Raw genomic sequence first — 22,072 nt, forward strand, 5'->3', positions numbered from 1 at the left:
GGCACTTCCAGGGAACTTGTTTTGAGCATTGACTCCAATCTGATTGCTGGAAGGCTAAACGACATTATGTCAAAGTGAGTATTATCCTGCACTTCCCACTGAATTGTCCAACTTTGGCACATAAAGTCCAATCCTTTAGAGAACTTGGTCTGCAGCATAAGACATTCCAGTCAACTATCATTGTGTAACCTGGATTTGCTGGTATGTGACTGAATCCCACCCTAAAATAGCAAAGGTCCCTGGAAGCAACTTTAGTTTACAGCCCCACTGATTTCTGTGGGAAACATTTAAGACCATGATTACACTTTTCCCAATAATTTTTTTAAGTTAATAAGTGACAATAGGCCAAGTGAATTGAAAAGCAGGGATGGAAGAACTGAACCTAAATCAATTAATATGAAGAGTATTTGCATTATGCTAGACAACTAATGTTTTATGGCTATGAAGTAAATTTACTCGCTGTATCTAGTGAAGGAAAGAGAAAGTTTTAAATAAGAAACAAAGGAGAATGAAAAAGAACTCGCAGATTTTATCTGTTTAATGTAGTTTAGGAAGTTTTAAGCATTAACATTCTCTTAACAGGTCTTTAAAAAAGAATTTCTACTCTTAAGGACAATGTTCATGACAGGAGTTCCAAGGAATGCAGTGAAATTACCGTATATATGATTGAATCTTATCTTACTCACAACCAAGGATACTACAAACAGGATCACAGACAGGGCTAGGGTAGCACATCCACAGCAGAAGTAACTTCTGGAGCAGTGGTTCTCAACCTGTGGGTCCCCAGATGTTGTTGGACTACAACTCCCATCATCCCTGATCACTGGTCATGCTGACTAGGAATGATGGGAGTTGTAGTCCAACAACATCTGGGGACCCACAGGTTGAGAAGCACTGCCTCTGGAGCCACCAGGACAGGAAATTGGAGCAGATGTCAAAGGCCTTCATTCAGAAAAAATGAGTAGGAGGGTCCAGAAACTCAGTAGGGACCCTCATTTTTGATGAGATCAAGATAATAAACATTATCATCTAAAGAGCAGGGATCCAGGGGTCTTAGTAGACCACAAGCTTAGGACGTCTTAACAGGCAGCAGCAAAAAAAGCCAATGCTATTCTAGGCTGCATCAATGGAAGTATAGTGTTCTGATCAATGGAAATAATGGTCCCACTCTATTCCATCTTGGTCAGACCACACCTGGAATACTGTGTCCAGTTCTGGGCACCACAGTTTAAGGAGGATATTGACAAGCTGCAACATGTGTAGAGGAGGATGACCAGGATGATCAAGGGTTTGGAACGGTTGAGAGAGTTGGGTATGCCTAGTTTGCTAAAGAGAAGACTGAGAGGAGGTATGATAGCCATCTTCAAATATCTAAAAGGCTGTCATATGGAGGATGGAGAAAGCTTGTTTTCTCCTGCTCCTAAGGACAGGACATGAACCAATGAATTAAAGTTACAAGACATGACATTCCGACTAAACATCAGGAAAACCTATCTGACAGTGAGAGCTGTTCGACAGTGGAATGGACTTTCTTGGAAGGTGGTGGAATCTCCTTCATTGGATATTTTAAAGCAGAGGTCGGATGGCTTTTTTTGTCAGGGATGCTTTAGTTGAGATCAGCCAAGGAGCAGGAAGAATGGGATAGGGTGGGCTCCCGATAAGTGATCAACTTATATTTTCCTTAACATGTGTATTAAATGAAATGTGTGTGTGTGTGTGTGTATTTCCAGGGTCAATCCTGAGCATCTCTAGGCAGAGCTGTGAATGTTGCGTCTGAAATCTTGGACAACCACTGCTGAACTGTGCAGACTAATGGTCTGAGTGAGTACAAAGCAGTCACCTATTTTTGGTATTTCACAGCCTCTCTTGACACGGTACTAGTCTGGCCATTGTAGGACGGCAACAGAATGTAAATGGGGGTACAGAAACCTTAGCCAAAGCTCTGACTAAGCACTGGCCATACACAAAGCTTGTGAGATACATAACTCATTGGAAATCTGGTCAGGGGTTAGTGTCAGATACGTTTAAGTCATCATATGCTTGCTTTAGCAGTAGCTTCAATGCACCAGCTCCCTCTTCTGGAAGAAGAAGCGGGAATATACAGGTAGAAGTTATCTTAAGCGGGGGATTGTATAAGCAAAATTATGCAAAGCCAAACCCCTTCCCCCCAAATAGTCCTGCACATCCATTCCTATCTCTCTGAGGCCAGTGCTGAGTGGGCCTTGCCCCCCGCCCCCGATGGAAAGCTTTTTAAGCCCCTCAAGCTTGCTTACTGAGCAGGTCGTGCGAGGCCTTTGGAAGGCTCTGCAAAGTTGTGGTGAGATAGTCTCAGAAACCTGGAAAGTAAGGCAGGGGGAGGAGCTTAAAAGCTCTTTCCACACTGTGTTTTCCCACTGCGAAAAGAGCTTTTTAAGCCCCCACCCCGCCCTGCTTGCTTTCCAGGCTCTGGAAAGGTTGCATGTGGGTTCCTGTGAGATCTCTTCTGGGGAGGGAGGTGTTTCCTGTTCTCCCGCCTATTTTATTTATTTTATTTTCTGTGGTCACATTTGCAAAACCAGTCTAAGATGAGAGCTACCGGTATTGCAATTCTGTCTATTTATAGTATTACATCACAAAACTACATGGAACCTTAACTGCATAGTTCTGCCTTTGAGAGTATGTCCCTCCTCCCGCAAGATGCCAGTGTAGGGCATCAATCCAGATCAGGATATGTACAAACAACCCTTAAGAAATACGTGTACAACTAGGGTAGCAAAATGTATGATAAGACCCTTTTCACTACTTTCACTTTTAAGTTGATTTATCTGGGAGTACTCCAGTAAAATGAAGCAGTAGAATAGAATTGCATTGACTGAAGCAACAGAATTTCCATTTCTGCACTTAGCTAGATCACCTATTTATTAAAATCTGGTATATTCTTTATGCACAACCTAACCACAAAAGATTCTATACAAAAGTACCTCCTTTAACTAGACTTCTGAAAACTTTACACATTAAGTTTGGCTGATTTAAACTTACCGTTTACTTGGCCCACAAATTGCCAATGAAAAGAGGTAGGAGTACCACTTACAATTTTTGGTCAATTAAGCTCTATTAGATATAAAAATTTTGCTGGAATGGTAATGACCAGCTGCTGCATAGTCAAGGTTGTATTTAGAGGCCGGTGCTTTTAGTTTCATCCAACTATGAGATAAAGGTGGTGAATGAACAAATGATTAGAGCATAAAGAAGCCAGTGAATTCCTCACAAAATTTCCTCCCTTTGGCCATTTCAAGCAAACAAGCATGTACTGTACTCACCTGAAGGTAAATGGCACCCTCTACTGCCGCTTTTAAATCTGTGCAGCCGCTAATGAGAGACAGCTGCTTGTCAGCTGTCAGAGTACCTTTCAGCATTCCTGTCTGTCCTAGTTCTTTCAATTCTTTGCTGTTTGAAAACAGAAGAACAGCAGAAGAATTATGAGTTTTATTTATCACACGTACTAATAAAAATATACCACAGGAAAGATTCTGGCAACCCATCCTTCCCTACTGCACTCTTAACTTTTTCCATGCACACTTATTAAACGGAACCCTCGTGAAATATGGTGCAGTGTATGGCATTCTCAAGGACATGGGTGGCGCTGTGGTCTAAACCACTAAGCCTCTTTGGGCTTGTTAATAAGAAGGTCAGCAGTTCGAATCCCTGTGGCGGGGTGAGCTCCTGTTGCTCGGTCCCAGCTCCTGCCAACCTAGCAGTTCGAAAGCATGCCAAAAAGTGCAAGTAGATAAATAGGTACCACTCCAGCGGGAAGGTAAACTGGTTTCCATGTGCTGCTCTGGTTTCAATGTTCCATTGCGCCAGAAGTGGCTTAGTCATGCTGTCCACCTGACCCGGAAAAACTGTCTGTGGACAAACGCCGGCTCTCTCGGCCTGTAAAGCGAGATGAGTGCCGCAACCCCAGAGTAATCTGCAACTGGACTTAACTGTCAGCGGTCCTTTACCTTTTTATGGCATTCTCTAGATTTATGCTTCAGAGCACAATGCAAACATTGTTATTCATTTATTAATTGCCTCCCATGCCAACATCTCAAGGTGGTGTGCAATAAAAATAGCTAAAAACGGCTAAACACAAAAAAGCAAATACTTTCTTTAAAAAAAACAGAAAGGCAAAAGCAATACAATACAGACACCCTTGGCAGAAATCCAGCTGCGAAAGCCTGTCAGAACAAAAACATCTTCTTCTGTTCCCGGAAAGTGCAAATGGTGGGCTCTTCTTGTATCCTGAAATGCTATTCCAAAGAAAAGGAACAGACATATTGAAAGTCCTGCTCCAAGTTACTGTGATGCAGACTTCTGGTATCTTTGGAATTTGCAGAAGGAGCTCTTCCACAGACCGCAGTGACCTCCTGGGCATAGGGTGGTCTCTCAAGTAACCTGGTCCTGAGCTGCATAGGGCCTTATATGTTAGTACCAAGACCTTGAGCTTTTCCTGGTAGAGGATCAGAATCAGGCCAATTGCCCGTCTAGTCCAGCATCTTGGACCCAAGTACACTCTCTCCTCCTGCAGTTTCCAGCAGCTGGTATTCAGAAGCCTAGTTCCTCAGACTATGGAGGCAGAGAACAACCATGATGGCCTTTGCCTCCATTAATTTGTCTAAAGCTATGCAAGTTGCTGGTCACCACTGCCTCCAGGGAGCCATCACTGATGTCCATGAGTCCTACCATTATGAGAGAAGAAATTTTTCTCTACCCACTTTCTATGTGCCATGTATAATTCTATCCTGGTGCCTTTTACTCGCATTTTCACTAAACTACAAATCCCCAAATGCTGCAACTTGTCCCCATTGCTCCATCCCCTTGATCAATTTGGCTGCCCTTTTTATATCTTACTCATGTATTTGTAGAAATATTTATATACCACCATACCACAAAACATGTGAACTTTTCCAGCCTCTTCAGCACATGAAAACCTTTTGCATGTCTGTTGATGACTGAACAAAGATTATACAGGAATAGGCAGACTCTTATTCGATGGAGGCACAGCATAAAGTGATGTCCCAGACAATATTAACATACAGATTACCCAGTCATCAATCTGCCTCAACCTGCTCGTGTCTCTACCATTCTCATGCAGAGTATATTGCAAGTGGGACCTGCAACGCTCTCATCCACCAGGAGGTGTTTAAAGTTATGTGCAGAGTGGTCACAACTTAAAAGCGGGTCGTATGCAATAAATAAATACCGGATGTGGGGAAAACCTTGAAACGAAACAAAACCTTGAAAACAACTTGGCACTCCTTCTCACAAGTCCGTGCTTCTGGCAAAGCCTGAGGTTGATTATTGTTAGAGCAGTAATGTTTTCATATTGTACAATAGCAGTCCCATCACCCATAGGTAATTAGATGCTTCCTCATATTACAGACAGAGAAATCAGGGAAAACAACTTAACAAAGGAATTGGGAGTGAAACACTAATCTGATAAGGGGCTTTGCTTAGCCCTTAGTCCAGTCAAATCAATTCTGAAGGAGAAACAAAAAAATGCATTCCTCTTCACACTTTTAAGTATCCCTTACCACCAAACACTCAGAAACATGAAACTGCTTTGCTGAACCCTCTCTCTGCAAGTGTTTTGTTTGCTTGTTCATTCTGCTGTTACCTAGGCAATGCCATTTTGGTAGTGCAAAGAATATCACATTTCTACCCTCAACAAAGAAAACTCTGGTCTGTATGGATAACTTTTGTGATCACCATCTGAAGTTTGCAACGACATGGATATAAGATGGGGCAATGTTAGAAACATAACTTCTCTGTGACATTTCAGTGGTACATCATGCAAGTTCTCAGGAAGTTGGACATGGGAATTTAAGCCAGAACCAACTCAATTCTTACAATTTAGCACAGCTGATGTGTCCAAAGTGCTTCACGTGCATTATCTCAATAATTCTTACAACAGCATTGTAAATAGGTCACTATTGCCACCATCCCATATTACAAGGGGTGGGGCTGACGCCAAGAGAACAGTATCTTATCTAAAGACACCTCCCGATTGAGTGATTTGAATACGGAAACTCCTAACTCTCAATAAGCATTCTGGAAACTTAAGTCTCCACTTACTAGTATTGGAAGGGACTGGGCAACTTAAACAAGCTTTTTTAAGTGTTACTTATACAGTGGTACCCCAGGTTACATACGCTTCAGGTTACAGACTCCAGTAACCCAGAAATAGTACCTCGAGTTAAGAACTTTGCTTCAGGATGAGAACAGAATTCGTGCTCCGGCAGCGCAGCGGGAGGCCCCATTAGCTAAAGTGGTGCTTCAGGTTAAGAACAGTTTCAGGTTAAGTACTGACCTCCGGAACGAATTAAGTACTTAACCCGAGGTACCACTGTATTTTTATAACACGAAAAAAATAACAAACACATGGAGCATCTGAAAGGTGAAGGTATGTGACAAGCCAAGCAAGCTACTGAAAGGTGGAGGCAGCTGAGGCAGCTTCCCCTGCTGCCTTGAAACAGGCAAGGCGGACTGGCGAGGCTTAGCTGGGGGGCGGGAGGGCTTCTTTAAGTCTTCTCGCCGCCCTCCCCTCAGATGAACAAGCCCCATATCCCTCCAGTATGCACAAGCCGGAGGGAGATGGAACTTGTTGAAGCAGAGGGAGGAGCAAGCTGTATTGTGCCTTGGCAATGCTGGTTGTTTCTCTCTCTGCAGTGGTATGAGAGCAGACCGTGATGGTGGTTTACCTCAGCGGTATATCACTGGTGAAACTGCCACCACTCCCAAGTCCCTCTGCCGCCAGAGTCCGGATGCAGCTTGTTTTTCCCTCAGCGCGCTGGTAGCAGTGGGACTCAGGAGGTAGCGGTTTCACCAGCAATATGCCGCTGAGTGAAGCCGTCATCACTGTTTGCCCTAATACCAGTCCTGGGCGATATATGAATATATTGCCCAGGCCTACTAGGTGACTTTGGGCTAGTCCCAACCTCTTAACCTACCTCACAGGGTCGTTGTGTAAGGATTACCTGAGGAGAGGGGTGCACCATGTACTCCGTGGAGAAAATGGTGGGCTACAAATGCAATAAATAAGATCTTCTGTGTACCTGGAGGGACCAGCCAGATGGAGATGTCAGACTAAGCACTAAGATCAGAGATAAGGGACATCCTATCTCCATTCTATGTGCTAAAATCAGAGATAAGCCTCTGCCTGCTGTGTGACAGTAAAAGGATTTATGCCTGTGTGTGTGTGTGTGTGTGTGTGTGTGTCTGTCTGTCTGTCTGCCTGCCTGCCTGCCTGCCTGCCTGCCTGCCTGCCTGCTATTGCTTTTAGAAGGCAATAGAGGACACATTGGACAATTGATCAAAAACTGGAGGGTTGGTAGTGGGGCTTGTGGGTCTCACTGAAGATCTACTACCTTTTATCCCATAATTTGAGCAGTACCTTGAATAATCTGAATGCATCCTGAAATCCCATTGGTCCCCTGTTCATCTTGTTTAGAACTAAAAGCTAACCACAGTATTCAAACAATTATAATCCTGACTAATCTGTGCTAAAGGAACTCAAATGACTTACCCAATTTTTTCCAGGGCTTTTGTTACCTGTTCTTGTACAATATCATAAAGCTTTACTTGAAATCCAGCAGAAGCAAATAACATGGCCCAGCTACATCCAATGAGTCCACTAAGAAGAAAAGAGAAAACGGTTAGCACAAATCTTTTATTGTTATTTATTTGAAAATACTTACATGCCACTTTTCCAGGCAAAGCCTGCCCAAAGCAGCTTACAGCAATAAAAACTACAAGTATATAAAAATGCTTTTTACTAAAAATCAATAATTTTTATTGATCTATTCCACAGAAATTCCACAAAGAGAGTTTGGAATTCCAGTAACATAATGATATTCCAGTCTCTTTCCGGCAAGCAGGACATAAATTATTCAGGAGAAGGCCAACTGAAACAAATGAGTTTTTAAGGTCTTCTGAAAAGTCTGAGGTGTAGCTGCCATTGCAGCATTTCTGGGAAAGAACTCCAAAGGTGTGGTGGAGCCACCACAAAAGAAGCCCTGCCTCTTATGCTCAACCACCTCACAGACCTATTCCTGTCACAACACAGAAGCAAAACAAGGTTTTCCTGTTTCAGCACCTGTTGAAGGCAGCAACCTGGATGTGGATATAGTTAACCAACCCACAGATTCAGCAATAGAAGTTTAAGGTATGTTTTGAAAGGGCAATGAAGGACGCAACAGACCAATCAGCATATTACAAAGCAATTTGGCTCACATCCTACTTTTGGAACATCTAAGTTTATTAAGCAGAGAGTGAATGTTGAACAAAATGGACTTGGGTTGAAAATAGTCTTATTTCACTATTCTGTAGGTTATTCTGCATGCTACAGGCCTGAAATTCTGCATACAGAGCATCCGTCTAAGTACATATGGAATGCAGAAACATTCAGGTGAACATATATAGTCATATGACGTTGCCTTACCCCCAGTTAGGCTATTCATCTATCTTGCCCGCTATTATATACTCTGATCATGGCTCCCTTGCCTGTCAGGATTCTTCCCTGCCCTGTTACCTGAAAAACTTGAGACTAAAGATATCAGAATTGAATCTGGAAGATTATGCATGTGCTCTACCACCAGGGTTCAGCACCTCTTGGCAATTTTTTTTTTTAATGTATTGCATATTGAGTCAATACTTATTTTTATTTTTTTACAGAAAATGATATTCTATGCAATTCTATCTTAGATACTGCTTAGTAATGATAATACTCATTTCAAAGATCAGCTAAATTGCACAGAGCCAACAAACAGTCCTATTTAGTATCTGCCTGCCAACGGGCATAATTCTTGCTAAATACTGGGATCTAATTTGGATATCTAGATGCAAATTTTCTGGTCCTACAATAAAATATTAATATGGCACTCCCTAGCCCCATTCATTAATTCATTTGTTCAATTATGTATATGTAGTCAATTTCTTCTAGTTTTTTTTAAATCACCCTTTTCATTTGCAGATAATATATTTGTATTACTTATTATTATTAATTGAATTTTTATATACCACCCTATACCTGGAGGTCAGGTCTCAGGACGCTTCACAGAACAAAATCAAAATATAAAACCATAAAATATAGAATCAAAATAAAAACAACAACCTAATACCCCCCCAAAAAAACACACCAGACATTTTAAAAGGGCATAGGATGTCAATCAAATCAACCAAAGTCCTGTTTAGAAAGGAACGTTTTTGCCCAGAGCCTAAAGGTACATGATAAAGGCACCAGACGAACTGCCCTGGGGAGAGCATTCCACAGATGGGGAGCCACTGCAGAGGAGGCCGATTATCATGTTGCCACACTCTGGACCTCTCAAGGAGGAGGCACACAAAGAAGGGCCTCAGAAGATGATCTCGGGGTCCAGGTAGGTTCATATGAAATGAGGCAGTCCTTGAGGTATTGCAGTCCTGCACCATTTAAGGCTTTGTAAGTCAAAACCAGCACTTTGAATTGGGCCCAGAAACTAATTGGTAGCCAATGCAGTCTGACCAGGATCGGTGTAATATGCTCAAACTGTCTTGCTCCAGTGAGCAACCTGGCCGCTGAATTCTGCACTAGCTGAAGTTTCTGAACCTTGAGACTACCAGAGCATAGACAACAGTAGTTAGGCTATCCCTGTCCAGATAGGGGTGTAGCTGGGCCACCAGCCGAAGCTGATGGAAGGCACTCTGGGCCACAGAGGCCACCTGAGCCTTGAGCGACAGCAAAGGATCCAAGAGTACCCCCAAGCTACAAACCTGTTCTTTCAGAGGAAGTGTAACCCCATCAAGAGCAGGCAATCTCCCACCCATCTGGCCTAGGGAACCACCCACTAACAGTGTCTCAGTCTTATTTAGATTGAGTTTCAGTTTGTTGGCTCTCATCCAGTCCATTACCAAGGCAAGACACTGGTCCAGCACTTCCACTGCCTCACCTGCAGATGTAAAGGAGAAATAGAACTAAGTGTCATCAGCATACTGCTGACACCGTACTCCAAACCTCTGGATAACCCCACCCAGCAGTTTCATGTAGATGTTAAACAACGTGGGGAATAGGATTGAGCCCTGCAGAACCCCACACTGAAGGTTCCACAGGGCTGAAAAGCATTCCCCAAACAACACCCTCTAGGAACAACCATCCAAGTAGGACTGGAACCACCGCAAAGCGGTGCCACTCATCCCTAGTTCAGACAGTCACTCCAGAAGGCATCTAAAGCCACTGAGAGGTTGAGGAAGAATTAACAGGGACATGTTTCCCTTGTCTCTCTCTCAACGGAGGTCATCATACAGGGTGACCAAAGCAGTTTCTATGCCAAAACCCCAACTGAAATGGATCCAGAAAATCAGTTTCTTCCAAAAGCACTGGGATCTGGTCTTGCTCAGGAAAGGGAGATTAGCAACCGGCTGGTAGTTAGTTAGGTTTTCTGAATTCAGGGAAGGTTTCTTAAGGAGTGGTTTTACCACTGCCTCCTTCAAACAGGCAAGGACCACTCCCTCTCATAAAAAGGCATTGATCACCTCCCTACTCATGTGCTCTTATTTATTGTTTTGTTATTTCTTCCATGTAAAGATCCAGTAAAATCCATGTTTAAAAATACGAGACTACTCCTAAATTCTTTTCCATGTCTCTGTATTGCTGTAGTTGAAGGAAAAATCTAAACTGAGAGTACATGTTGTAGTCGAGGTCCCTTCAGTTGCCCTGTCCACATCCTCAAACCACAACAACAGAACATGATTCCATACACTTTGACTGGCCAATGCTCTAGAAACCTCCTCTAGAACTTTATCAACACTGGCATCTAGTTTGGATCAAAATCTAAGTGACCTTGTGCTCAAAGTGCCTTGCAAATTGCTCACCGCAGGTCTCAGGAATCTCTCAAATTCAACAAGTCTGATAGCAGACCATCCCAATAGGTCCTTCACCTCTGCATTTGGGGGGTGGAGGAAAGATTACCAAAGGCAATCTAAATCTCAACAGGTAGCGATCCATCCATGACAACACTGTTATATAAACCCGCACTAACAATTTCTCTGTGGCAATAAACAGATTCAGTGGACTTAGGATATATGTTGATTCCACAATGTACAGTAATACCTCAAGTTGAATGCGCTTTGGGTTGAGCGCGTTCGAGTTGCGCTCTGCGGCAACCTGGAAGTAACGGAGCACATTACTTCCGGGTTTCGCCGCTCACGCATGCGCTCAAAATGATGTCACGCAAATAATAATAATAATAATAATAATAATAATAATTTATTATTTATACCCCACCCATCTGGCTGGGCCTCCCAAGCCACTCTGGGCGGCTTCCATAAAAACCAAAAATACAGTAAAATATCACACGTTAAAAACTTCCCTGAACAGGGCTGCCTTAAGATGTCTTCTGAATGTCAGGTAGTTGTTTATCGCTTTGACATCTGCTGGAAGGGCGTTCCACAGGGCGGGCGCCACTACCGAGAAGGCCCTCTGCCTGGTTCCCTGCAGCTTTGCTTCTCGCAATGAGGGAACCGCCAGAAGGCCCTCGGCGCTGGACCTCAGCGTCCGGGCAGAATGATGGGGGTGGAGACGCTCCTTCAGGTATACTGGACCGAGGCCGTTTAGGGCTTTAAAGGTCAGCACCAACACTTTGAATTGTGCTCGGAAACGTACTGGGAGCCAATGTAGGTCTTTCAAGACCGGTGTTATATGGTCTCGGCGGCCGCCCCCAGTCACCAGTCTAGCTGCCGCATTCTGGATTAGTTGTAGTTTTCGAGTCACCTTCAAAGGTAGCCCCACGTAGAGTGCATTGCAGTAGTCCAAGCGGGAGATATGCGTGGTAGCAGTGAAACACGACCCGCAGACGCACCGTCTCGTCCTGTGTTCTGTTCGGGATGTGAACGGGGCTCCAGAACGGATCCCGTTCGCATCCCGAGGTACCACTGTATTGAGAGAGAGTATGGCAGTCATGTATTCCTCAGTTAGATCTACCAAATGGAGTTGTCAATACACAGCTATAAGAATAAGAATAATATTTTATTATTTATACCCTGCCCATCTGGCTGGGTTTCCAAGTGCAGTGGGGAAACTCTCAAAGAGGCAAGATAAGGCCACATGAAGTCACAAGTTATTAAAGGTTGTAGCTATAGTCAGGTCATATCAAAATCACTGAAGAGCAGACATCAGAACAGAATATTCCGACAATATTATTCTATTCTGCAGCCAGGCAGTCTGTGCAAACACCTCTATTTATTTTAAATGCAAGAATGTGTCATGAGATGCAAAACACTCTCTTAATTAACATGTTTTTATTATTCTTAGGTGATAGTGGAAAAATCTTTGAGAAGTCTTATCATATATAATTAAGTGTTTCTTATTTAGAGAATACTGTAAATAAATCAGCCTGTCTTTTAAAAATGATTTTTGCAAGTTATTTTTTAAAATTAAATTTCTATACTGTCCATCAGCTCTTGCCATGAAAATAACATGTGCTTTATATAAGAAAGATATATAATCCTTGCATGATATTATCCTCCTAGGTAAGCATGTATAGAATTGCAAGCTAAATGTGCTTAAATTGGCCTGGATTATGCCCACAGTAAAGTCCCATTGAGTTCAGTAGGACTTAATCTGAATTGGCATGCATAGAATTGCACTATTAATTGCCATACATTTTCACTAGAAATTAAGCACATGCTCCACTTCAGACAATAAAATGTCTTGGGCACTGACATTATTGTGAATGGAACTGAATTGCCCAATAACTAAGCAAAATAAGGAAGTATTTATCTCTTTTTATAACTGGGGACAATGAGGCATGGTCAAGTCAGATCTCAACATCTGCAAGTAAATGTGGAAGTATATTGCAAATGTGGCTGAGTAAGCTATCTACACTACAATACTGTATACTAAACTAGGAAGACAAGATGCTTTAGATTAGAATAACTGAAATAGAATTTACAGAGCAATCATAACCCATACAGGTGGAGTTTGGGCAAATAACTGCTATGGTGTCATCTCTACTTGAATATGTCTTATAATTCAATGTATTAGTATTTCCATAAAATGCTTTTAGACTTCAGAAAAGGCTTACTTGAACCTCTGATCAGTTTATTGTCAGTATTTTCCTTATAATAGCAAATGTATATACAATACACTTTTTGCCATATTCGCCATAGGAAATTAAAGCTTTCCACATATAAAGGCATTGATGACCACACACTTTCCTTGTAGTTTTACTGATTTCAATGGTACTTTGTTTTCATACAGTTAATAGTCGTGTTAAAAATTGGCAATAAACATGATTTGTTTATCACTGGTTCTCTTAATCAGTTAACAGGATACAGGAACAATACTGGCGCAATTCTACATAAAGGTTACTAATGGTACACAGGTCATCTACTTCACAGTTTTATTCAGACATACACTCAATATTCAGAACAAACATGTACTTTCATTCACTTAGTTTACAAGAGAGTCTCCTAATCACATATCTGACAGCAATTCATAGTCCACAGTGCAGTAGCCTCAACAGACTACCAACAAACCTCTAGCACAGAAAGAATTGCTGGTTGACCTTTGTTCTGTGCTAGCTGAAGTGTTCCAATTTCCGACATTTAAGCAGTTTCCCAGTTGGTGCTGCCATTGGGCAAAGTTTGACCTTACCCTCTACATACCACTGGTGACCGATGCATAACTGAGTGCAACCCCTAGCTGCTGCCTTAGTCTAACAGCATGCGACAACGTAAAAGGCACATGCTCCAAACACAATTCACACCTCTTATGTTCTGCAGTCGGACAGCAAGACTGCGTATGGAGCAAGCCTTGAGGTCCCTTTGTTTGAAGAGTTAAGGTTGAGGCGAAAAGTCAATTATAAAAATAAGCAAGCCAGAGTTTTAGGCCTTATCAAACGGGGAAAACAGAGGCATATATATTTTAAAGCCATTTGTGAGCTTCCAATAGACATTTGATCAGCCACCAAGTGAACAGAATGCTGGACTACATAGGCCTTCCATTTGATCCAGCAGGGCTCTTTTTTCCTTAATTATAAGCAAGCACACACAGTAGCACTAATTTTAGGTACAAATTTCCTGTTACTTTAATTAGATGCAGTTAATTTAGAGAGAGAAAAACCAACAACAACACATACAACCTGAACATAAATACATGAAGGCTATCCAGATTTCAATCAGGTTACTACACTATAAAATTATCTTGGCAAAAAATCTACATTTTGCTGTTTATAAAAGCTTTCCAAAACACACCACACTTTGAATTTCCATGTTGGCAATGGACTTTTTCCCGTGCTGCTATTCACCTAGAATGTCCTTTAGCTCTCCATGTGTTTCAAGGTACTGTAATCTGTACAGACTAAACGCAAACAGATTAAATGGCTTAGATAAGTGTTCTATTCACACGCAGTAAAGTTACTCATTTGTTTTGTCTTTTTTAACACCTTGCTGCAGCAACAGCAAATGCCAATGTAAAAGTTGTGGTTTGGTGGCTTTGAAGATCCCACGCCTAAAACGCAGGTTCCACGTCATTCGCGCTTTTCTGGGGGGGAAAGGGGGGGCACAGGATCCCCTTTCCCGGACTGAAACACCCTTCTCCCTCCTCTCTCCTCGCCAACAGGAGAGCCACTCGTCAAGGGATTTACCTGCCAACAATCACAACACGTCCCTCTTGCACGGGATCCATTGTGCCAAGTTCAGGTTGCAGCACTCACACGGCAGGAGGAGGAGGAGAACCCGGGAAAAACCACTGGAAGGGAACGTGGGCCAGCGGATCCCTTTTCAAGGCGGCGCTTCCTCCCCACCCCGCCACCCCCCAATTCCAAGGGATGTCACGGCCACTTCCATTGGCTCCCAGATAAGAACACTTCCCATTGGCTCCCCGTGTGCCCCAAGCGGCGGCTCGAGGGAACGTCTCCAGATGGGGGTTACCCGGGTCAGGGGAAAAGAGAGGCGGGCGAGCGCGTGGGGCTCTTCAGCGGAGGGGGGCGAGGAAGGGGGTTCATTTGCTTCTTCCTGGCTTCGTTGTCGAGGGAAGTGGGCGGGCAGTTCCGAGAGAGATTCCACAGCGACTTTGCTTTTCCCTCATGGCTATGCATCCATATATATATGGCTTCCTCTTCCGCTTCTTTCTGTGGGGTGCTGCACGGCTCGGAGGATCGGGCCCTGTGAGGGTACCCACGAAGAGAGAGCGCATGCGCAAGCCAGAAAAGGCGGCAGGAAGTGCTGCTTTACTCACCTCTTTCTCTTTGGGAAGGATTGCACAGCAGGTGTCTAGAAGAGCCACTTTACAGGGACTCCATCCCAAGGGATGTGGGGTGGTGACCTCCTTGGCTGCGGTATTTGAAAGGCTTGGGGCGGGGGGGGGGGAGAACCCACCACCAGCTTTTTCTTTCTCCCCAGGAGGCAGTGATGGCCACCAAGTTGAAAGGCTTTAAAAGAGGATTAGACAAATTAAAGGGAAACCCAGCCAGATGGGTTATTATTATGGTTATTATTAGACACACGGTGGCAGATGCCGCCTCAGGTGGTGGAAGCCAAGGTGTGCTGCCAAGGGGAAAGTCATATTGGTAACAATTCCAATATTTTGGCTGCAGTCCACACATGTTTTCTTGAGAGTAAGATCCATTTAGTTCAATGGGACTTTGAGTAGACATGCCTAAGGTTGCAGATACTGCTGCAAGTGGGAGGGACACAGAAAGACTTTAATTCCACTGATTACTCAGGGAAAGAGGACACACAAATCCCCTTATTCCTCTGCTGAGACAGAGGAAGGAGAAAGTGATATGCTACTAAACAGTCAATATTTACTCTGAGAGACCAGAGATAGGCACCCGTCAATAGGGCTTCTATGGACTTTTGCCATATACTATGAAATGGAAGCAGTGTTCCTTTCCATTTCATTTCCCCATTGTCCACATAATTTGGAAAAATTCAGAGGGCTTAGAAGGCCATTAAAAAATTGTATTGCACATTTTGGGGGACTTTTATATTTAATTAGTTACTGTAAATTGGCTCAAGTACTTCTTTTTGAAGGGCAGGGTATAAATGTTTAAAAGAAAAACATAAACCCACTTTTACTTTCCTAGTCTATAGAATATTATTATATATATATACTCTCTCTCTCTCTCTCTCTCTCTCTCTCTCTCTCTCTGTGTGTGTGTATTTATTTCCTAGTCTATATAAGCAGTTCTGTTAAATGCTGTGAAAATATTTCCTTGCTCTGTCATGTCCTTTTCTGTTTAACATGTACTATTGTCATACACCAGTAATTCCCAAACTGTTCCACATGACAACTATTAGTGTGCCATGAGAAACGCATTGTATTAATTAAAGGCTTGTGTGAGTCCAGAAGTACCCCACCACAAAGGAGGATGTCTACAACATCCCTGCAAAAGTGATTCACTCTAACTTTATTTCCTTCTGGTCACTGTTGAGGGTAGGCAATTGTTCCATCTATGTCGGGCTGGTATGATTATAGCACTCAGTCGTTCTCTATGCAGAAATGCAAAAGGATTACTCTATCGCAGAGAAGACTACCTCTTGCATCTCAGTGTGATTCATTGCTCTGGACCTGCCTCCTTCCAATTAGTGTTAGAAAGGAAAAAAGTAAAGGTTTTTGGAGGACATTTCCTATATGTAGAAATATAGCAGCTTTTCAGTTATTCAGGTAGAATTATGTATAACTAACAAGCTTCTATGTTCCTATACCAACAGAAGCTGGCCCCATAAAATAAAGCTACATACACATTACTGTTTACTCTGGTACACTCCCACTGGTAGTGTCTGAAGCTGTGTACAGTACACATGAAGTTAACCACAATGCATATCTACAATGTAGTTTTCTTGGGAAACCCTGCTGTTTGATGTATTTTCCCCCTTAAAACCAGCTTCCGTCTAATTTGAAAATGTAAGCCACATTCACTTTACAATCTGAGGTACTTTTGAGGTAGCTGTCATGCATGCACAATGACATGTACCGTATTTTTCGCTCTATAACACGCACCAGACCATAACACGCACGTAGTTTTTAGAGGAGGAAAACAAGAAAAAAAATATTCTAAACGAAATAGTGGATATATGATTTTTGTGGTTCATGCTGTGGCCACTGACATGTGATCTGACAGTGAGTTTGGAGTAGCCCAATGCAAAAATCCTGAGGATCCATGTGGATCCATGCTTTGTAACCACAGAGGAGGGAAGGAAGGGGAACCATGGATCCTCTGCTCACGACTGCAGCAGATCCCCCCTGCCACCCGCAGGCATTCGCTCCATAACACGCACAGACATTTCCCCTTACTTTCTAGGAGGAAAAAAGTGAGTGTTATGGTGCAAAAAATACAGTATTTACAAAATTGTTATATGCACTACAGCAGCAGTAGGATCAAGTCTCCAATTTTCTGAAAATAGGCACTGGGCTTTTGTGCATAGTATGCACAGCACAAATCTTTGGATATCAGGCAGTTTGTCAGCTTAGCTAACAAACTGTGGGGTCTGAGAGAGAATAGAAAATAAAATTACTAGAAACTACTTAAATCAGTTAACATGGATTTGTGATTCCTTCATTACTCCTTCCTGTTCCTTTAACTACCACATCAATCACTGTTGTTGTACTCTGGTTTCCAAATTAACTAAACCTGCTACAATTTGTTTCTTGTCATTAAACAGAACCTAAACATCAAAGTGGAACTGCACCAGAACAGGAAGTGTGCGTACTAATAAAGAGATGAAAGTTCCAGCAAAATATTGTGCCATCAAGCCACATGTTCCCATTGTTTAAACCACTTCAGGGCAACCTTACAAACTTGAACAGCGGGAAAATGTTAGAAGTTTCTAAACTGACGAGGAGCATAGTGGAATACAAGAGCCTGATCCTTATTTAAAATAATAAGAAAAAGGATTTTAATCAGGATAATTGCGTATGAGTGTGAAATCTTACATAGCTTAAACTCATCCTATTTATGCCCTTAAATTGTTCCCCTTTTATACAACAAATTGCACTATTTTTCCGCTCTCCCTTTTATTTCCCTCTACTGCCCCCTTCGCTTTATGATCCAAACCCCGTCCTTATGCTCGCGCTAGAAAGTAGGACGTGACCAAAACTCTGGGCGCGCTAAGGATGCAGTAGCTTCACCTTGTGCTACTGCGCATGCTCTAATGCCTTCCCCTTCCCGAGCAGAGCGTTCTCGTCGCTAAGCAACCTGAAGGGGTGCATTGTGGGCTTGCGAGGGAGAGGTATAGGCCCTAACGTTGACAACGACCCGGGGCTGCGTCGGTCGCCCGAGTAGAGGGAGGGAAGGCAGCACGGACTTGCTGGACGTCTGACAAATTTCCTGAATATTGGTTGTCAATCTTATTACGCTTACAGGTTTTTTAAAATTTTATTATTCTGTAATTATTTTACTGTTTTGAAAAATATTTTCAGCAGTGTAACTCTCGTTTTGGTGTTTGCTTTTACTGTATAGGAAAACCGACACAACTGGAGTAGCTAATCGCAGCTCCCGACTCTAGAAGAGTTTAACGTCCATTGAGGTAAGCATGAAATTTTAATAAGTTTTTCTTTAAAAAACACTTTGGGGTTTTTGCTGTGATGGTTTGTATAGGGTTTTTCCCGTGGTGATTTGTAATGCAAATACAAATATCAGTAAGAAACTGATTTTGCTGGTGCAAGAGCATCGGTGATGCAAGTTAACTGTTACACAAAAGTGTGTGCCGATGCGGCTGAGGGATTACTATCTGTTTAAACGCTGTTAGGAATTATCACTGTGGGCGTAGTAGACAGGATTTTTGTTAGGGGTGGCAGGCTTTTGTTGGAGGCAGAATCTCAGATTTGTATTGATTTTTATGGATTGGGGGGGGGCAACTGCCCTTTGCCCCCCCTTGGCTATGCCCATGATTATAACTTTTCTGATTTATTCCATTAGAAGTATATACTTGATCCTTATCAGTCTGGCTTTATTGCTTGCAACTGATGGTCATTACATTGTGAACCACAAAAAAAGCAAGGCATTCCAAGAGCAAGTTAAAAATGTAACAACTTTTAGGACTGCAGGTTATCAAAAGAATGTTATAAAGTTCCCAAAATCATTTGATTTAACAATCTCCCTGGCAGTTGTCACTGTTATAGGTTCTATAATAAAAATGTAACTTCCTCACAGCTAGCACCTATAAAGCTACTTTAGGTAACCAGCTTGTCTACATTGGCCAGCACAGTAGTCATCTAATTTTGAAAAGCTGCTTAGTAAATTTTGAAATGAATAGAGGGACCTTTCCATAGGTAGATTGCATAAAGGACAACACAGGATATACCACACAGTGTTTTTGATCTGGCCTGATCCACAAACACAAAGACTATACTTTGTTGGGCTGTTAAATAATTTATTCAGAAAATATTCTGTGAGCATAAACTGATCCCAGAAGAAAAAGACTTAAGTTGCACACTTATTTGTAACAACCAGTGAACGCAATAAGACTTGAGCAGACACTCCTAATTGGAAGATACCTCAGAAGTAATCTTGTTCAATACATAATTTATATGTTGTAACAATTTATGTAAGTGGACTAACTGAATGCTGAAGATAAAGGTAAATATTTTAACGTAGTCAATGTTTTATAGGTTAAAATGATGAAAAATGTCCACCTGGCAACCGAAGCAGATGAAGATGATATTTATTCTGGTTACAATGACTATAATCCTACCTTTGATACAGAGGTAAAAATATGGTGATACCAAGTTTATATGTGGATATTTTACAGTTTTGGTGTGATAAGGAAGCACATGCCCTGTTTCCATGACCATCTGCTACAATGCATAGAAGCGGAAATGAAAATATGCAGAACAGTTTGGATCAGCGTAATTGATATTAAAAAGCTTGAGCTAGTGAAATAATGTACTACTTTGAGTCTGCATACAAATGTAGCAAAGGCCATGGGTGATATCCAATGTAAGCCATACTCGAAGTCAACCTGCTGTAACTTAAGCCCATTAATTTAAGTGGGTTTAGTCTGAGCATGATTTCATTCTCTATCACCCTATAAGAACAAGTTAGTGAAATCAAATGAAATGCGTGTCTGTATTATCTAACTACACCAGCAAACAAAATGAATTGCAAAGTTAATTATTCCAATGTTTATCTTTTTTTATGTTGTTTTAGGATTTAGAGAATGATCCAGCTTTTCAACAAGCTGTGAAAACTAGTCATGGTAGAAGACCTCCTGTAAGTAAATATTAAGAATTAAAATATATCAAAGTAAGCATGTGTAAGCACTTCTAGAAGCTGCATTTCTGCTGTAACAAGTTCAGCCTATATGCTTATTAGTCCCACTAAGTTCATCAAGTCTTTCTTTCTGCTGAGTATGCTTAAGATAGCAGCAGCCTTTGCTATTTTCATGCCCAGCAGAAGTAGCATGTGTAGTGCCATAACTTTCCTCAGCTATTCTCCTGTACCTTTCATTGTGAAGTTTGCACTTTTCTTACATTTGTGCCCTTGGGACTTCGCAAGTAGTTTTCTTCTGTAATAAGACTCCAAATATGTGACTCTCAGTTGTGCCCCTTGGAATGTTTTGCTCAGAAAAGCATGCTAAGATTCCCGAGATGCAGTAAGGACAACATATTATGAACAAGCACTGAACATATGCAGTAATTAGCAAGTTATTAGAATTGAACAGAAATGTGCAAAGGGGCAATGAAAGTTTTCCTTGATAACTGCACAGAAGTAACCACTTAAGTATTCATCTATGTATGTTTCATCATTCTAGTCAAGCACTGTTCATACTGACTAGCAGTACTTCTCAAACCCAGCTCTTCAAAGTCCAGAGCAGAGGGTTTTTTTCTGAGACTAGCTACATGAGATTCCTTAAAGAAAGATTCTGGGGGCCATATCTGTGGCCTCATACCCACAAGGTACATACTTTCTTGCTGAGCAACAGATGATTTTCTATCAGTGTTGACTTTCTGATCAACCATTTAGTAATACAGTAGGTTGGTCTGTTGCTTCAATAGATCTGATATGTTATGAATGCCCCTGTTTTTGGACAGTAGGAGACAGTCTTGTCTGAATTCTGTGAGAGTCACAACTTTTTAGTCTCTTGTCAAGAGGTTGCTCCAAAAACACAACATGATGACATTAAAACAATTTTGTATTTTCTCACGAATAAAGGGAAAAAACATTTTTAGAAATTGGTATGTAGCTTACTGTAATTTTCTGTAGTAATTATATTTTTAATACAGTATGCTAGTTTCTTTGAATGAATACATCATTCTTGCTTAACCTTTAATCTTTTCTAATAAGCTTACAGCCAAAGTTCCAGGTACATCAGGTTCACGACCCTTAGCTACTGGATATGGGGTAGGTTTTTATTTTGTACTGAAATTTACTCAGCTTTTCTTTCTTTGGCTCAGCACTTTCTCCAATGAACCAATACACGTTGCTGTTTAATTTCTGATTCCAATAAGCCTATACGGTTGCATAGCGATGGGTCTCACATTATGCATAGATGTAACAGGGATTAATGCCCTACAGTGACAAGTGAAGTTCTTTGGCTGAAGAATCTCAGGGTGGTCTTCAGGTCACATAGTACAAACCCAGGAACTGGTCCTGGTACTTGTTGGCATTTGTCTTTCTCATGGTTTGTTTCACCTGCCATTCTTTGAATGAGATTACTTTCCCACTTCAGAGAACATCAGTGTGAAGCTAGTGTTGCTTGTGCAGGGTGGAGAAGACAATTGGAGTTGTATCTTTCTCTGCTGCAGTTTAGAAATCTGGTATCTGCAGTGAGAGTTCCCATCCTTAGTTCTGTAAATTCTGTAATAGAGCAGTGTTCCCTTTATGCTGTTAGAACAGTGTCCTCTGAGATCCAGCCCTGTTCTTCCCTTAGAAGCAGAGCATGCAGTGATTATTGACTTTAAATATTTTCTTACATTGTGCTAGTCAAAGACAACACTATCTTCATCAATGGGCAGACCAATGACAGCAGCTGTACAGGTAATATTGCTACAATTCTTTATAGTTTATAGACAAGCATCAGTGTAATGTATAGATCAAGTCAAGAGACAGGTCACTATGGTGAAGAGTTG

The 22,072-nt window shown here is 41.9% G+C and overlaps 2 protein-coding genes and 1 long non-coding RNA gene across 4 annotated transcripts in view; 2 read left to right on the forward strand and 1 right to left on the reverse strand.

The window, feature by feature from the left end:
• Positions 1-8,564, forward strand: part of LOC128412649 (uncharacterized) — a 56,025-nt gene extending 47,461 nt beyond the window's left edge. The window contains exons 3-5 of the long non-coding RNA XR_008330130.1: positions 1,731-1,821; positions 7,561-7,675; positions 7,832-8,564. This is a non-coding gene — a long non-coding RNA (uncharacterized LOC128412649). The remainder of the gene's footprint in view (positions 1-1,730; positions 1,822-7,560; positions 7,676-7,831) is intronic.
• The window catches only part of CRYL1 (crystallin lambda 1), a 34,442-nt gene extending 19,621 nt beyond the window's left edge, over positions 1-14,821 (reverse strand). Inside the window, exons 1-3 of the mRNA XM_053385839.1 lie at positions 14,643-14,821; positions 7,547-7,654; positions 3,300-3,426 (exon numbers count right to left, since the gene is read on the reverse strand). Coding sequence (XP_053241814.1) covers positions 3,300-3,426; positions 7,547-7,654; positions 14,643-14,683 — 276 coding nt within the window. The 5' untranslated portion in view covers positions 14,684-14,821. The remainder of the gene's footprint in view (positions 1-3,299; positions 3,427-7,546; positions 7,655-14,642) is intronic.
• A 3,385-nt stretch (positions 14,822-18,206) lies between these two features.
• The window catches only part of IFT88 (intraflagellar transport 88), a 33,700-nt gene continuing 29,834 nt past the window's right edge, over positions 18,207-22,072 (forward strand). Inside the window, exons 1-6 of one of the 2 annotated variants that reach the window (XM_053385842.1) lie at positions 18,207-18,364; positions 18,462-18,528; positions 19,613-19,708; positions 20,151-20,213; positions 21,288-21,344; positions 21,927-21,980. In XM_053385842.1, coding sequence (XP_053241817.1) covers positions 19,619-19,708; positions 20,151-20,213; positions 21,288-21,344; positions 21,927-21,980 — 264 coding nt within the window. In that variant the 5' untranslated portion in view covers positions 18,207-18,364; positions 18,462-18,528; positions 19,613-19,618. The remainder of the gene's footprint in view (positions 18,365-18,461; positions 18,529-19,612; positions 19,709-20,150; positions 20,214-21,287; positions 21,345-21,926; positions 21,981-22,072) is intronic. The other variant, XM_053385841.1, reaches the window with a different exon arrangement.

Source organism: Podarcis raffonei, chromosome 4 (genome assembly GCF_027172205.1).
Source record: "Podarcis raffonei isolate rPodRaf1 chromosome 4, rPodRaf1.pri, whole genome shotgun sequence".
Classification (NCBI taxonomy): Eukaryota; Metazoa; Chordata; class Lepidosauria; order Squamata; family Lacertidae; genus Podarcis; species Podarcis raffonei.